Source organism: Galeopterus variegatus, unplaced genomic scaffold (genome assembly GCF_000696425.1).
Source record: "Galeopterus variegatus unplaced genomic scaffold, G_variegatus-3.0.2 Scaffold1915, whole genome shotgun sequence".
Taxonomy (NCBI): Eukaryota; Metazoa; Chordata; class Mammalia; order Dermoptera; family Cynocephalidae; genus Galeopterus; species Galeopterus variegatus.
Genome location: NW_007728026.1, coordinates 260,643 through 262,536, shown reverse-complemented (window position 1 = coordinate 262,536; position 1,894 = coordinate 260,643). Strand labels below are relative to the sequence as shown.

The following is a 1,894-nucleotide window of genomic DNA, read 5'->3' as shown; positions in this document are numbered from 1 at the left end:
ACAACACACACACATTTTCCCCTGAGTTGTTATCCTAGTTATTTGTCCACAACATTTAGTATGAATGACAAGCTATCCATTCTGTACTGGCTTCCAAATGATTCTCTTCCTCCTTTCTTTTTTTTTTTTTTTTTTCCTTTTTGTCTTTTTTTTCGTGTCCGGCAACGGGATCGCAACCCTCAGTGTTGCACCCGCACCTCGCTCAGCCAGTGAGTGTGAACCGGTCTGTATGTGGGATCCGAACCCTCGGCGGGAGCACCGCCACACTCCCAAGCGGCGCACTGTAGCAGTGCGCCACCGGGCCAGCCCACTCTTCCTCCTTTCTGAACAGACTCTCTGGACAGTGCTTCTTCATCAGCCTGCCATTTGGAGATAAGAGTTTCTCAGGAGTCCAGTCTTGGTCCTTTACATGTCTTCGGACATTTTCCTGGGCCATCTCACTCATGTACTTGACTCAAACTATCCCCCATGTACTGATAACAAATCCATTATTTCTAGACCTCAACTTTCACCTAAAAGCCAGAGTTGAAGTTTCAACTGTTTTCTGAATATTTCCAAACTCACACTCAACCTGTTCAAAGCCAGATCCTTTTCTCACCACCAAATCTGTGCATCCCCCTGTGTTTCTTATGTCAGCAAATAACATCACCTTCTAACTAGTCGGCCACATGGAAAATTTCTACCTTTTATTCTTCTATGTTCCTCATCTACCTCATTCTACTTATACCCCAAATCTCTTAATTCTACACTGGAAATGGTTCTCAAATTCATCCCCAATGTCCTAGTTCAGGTCAATAGTTGTGATAGGATCTTTGAAATAGCCTCCTACCCAGTCTCTCACCACTAGTCTCATTCACAATCCCAACACCTCCACCCTAAAACAAGATATCCACCAAATACCTTGGGAGTTTTTAAAACAAAAAAATCATGTCACTCACCTGTATAAACACCTTTCATGTTTCCCCATGTCTACAGAGTTAAATCCAAAGGCCTCCATATCACATTAAAGGCACACTTTATCTGGCCCCAATCCAGCCAGACTTGCTTTCCAAACGCTCCATGACTTCAGTTTCTGAGCCATTTCACCATGCTCTTCCCTCAGTATGCCCTTTCCTTTCACCTCTGCTCGTTAAAATCCTTCTCTCAAGTGTCACTTCCATGACACTTTTCCTGATCCCCAACCTTTAAAGCTTGTTAAAATTTAAAAAGAAAAAATTCCCAATGAACAAATGAGAAAAGAGATCAAAACACAAATGGAATAAAACAGTGAAAAAAATGTTCAAACTCAAAACTAAGAAAATGTAAAATAAAAGCATTGAAACATTGTTTTATAAGCTTATCGTGTTATCAAATTTAAAATAAAATTAGAATGGTGCTGCTGTTGAAAGCATGATAAAGTAAGCACTCTTAGGTATCATTCAAGGGAATGTGAATTAATAGACCCTTTCTATAAAACAACTTGTGGTTATATGTCAAAAACCTTATAATGTACAGACCTTTAACCCAGTTATCCCCTTGAGCCGCTAGCCTAAGAAAGATTTTAATTAATTAATTATTTTTTTTAGGAATGATGTTGGTTTTATTTATCTTACTTTATTTTATTGAAGCGTAATCGATTATACATATTTTGGGGGTATGGTGTTGACTATCATTATTTGTGCACAATATGTGATGATCAAATCAATATTATTAGCATGTTCATTATTACAAATTGTAATTATTCTTTGCGCCCCTTGTCTAATTTCTCCCTAACCTCCCTCTCCCTCCCCCTTTCCCAACTCTAGTAACCATAGATTTGTTCTCTCTTGAAAGTTCAAAGTATTATTATGGTCTATCTTTCCTTCCTTCCTTCCTTCCTTCCTTCCTTCCTTCCTTCCTTCCTTCCTTCCTTCCA

At 39.2% G+C, this 1,894-nt stretch overlaps 1 protein-coding gene across 1 annotated transcript in view; it reads right to left on the bottom strand.

Moving 5' to 3' along the window:
• Positions 1-957, bottom strand: part of SRPX (sushi-repeat containing protein, X-linked) — a 40,021-nt gene extending 39,064 nt beyond the window's left edge. Inside the window, exon 1 of the mRNA XM_008579580.1 lies at positions 939-957. Within this exon, the coding sequence (XP_008577802.1) occupies positions 939-957 (19 nt within the window). The remainder of the gene's footprint in view (positions 1-938) is intronic.
• Positions 958-1,894: the final 937 nt, after the last annotated feature.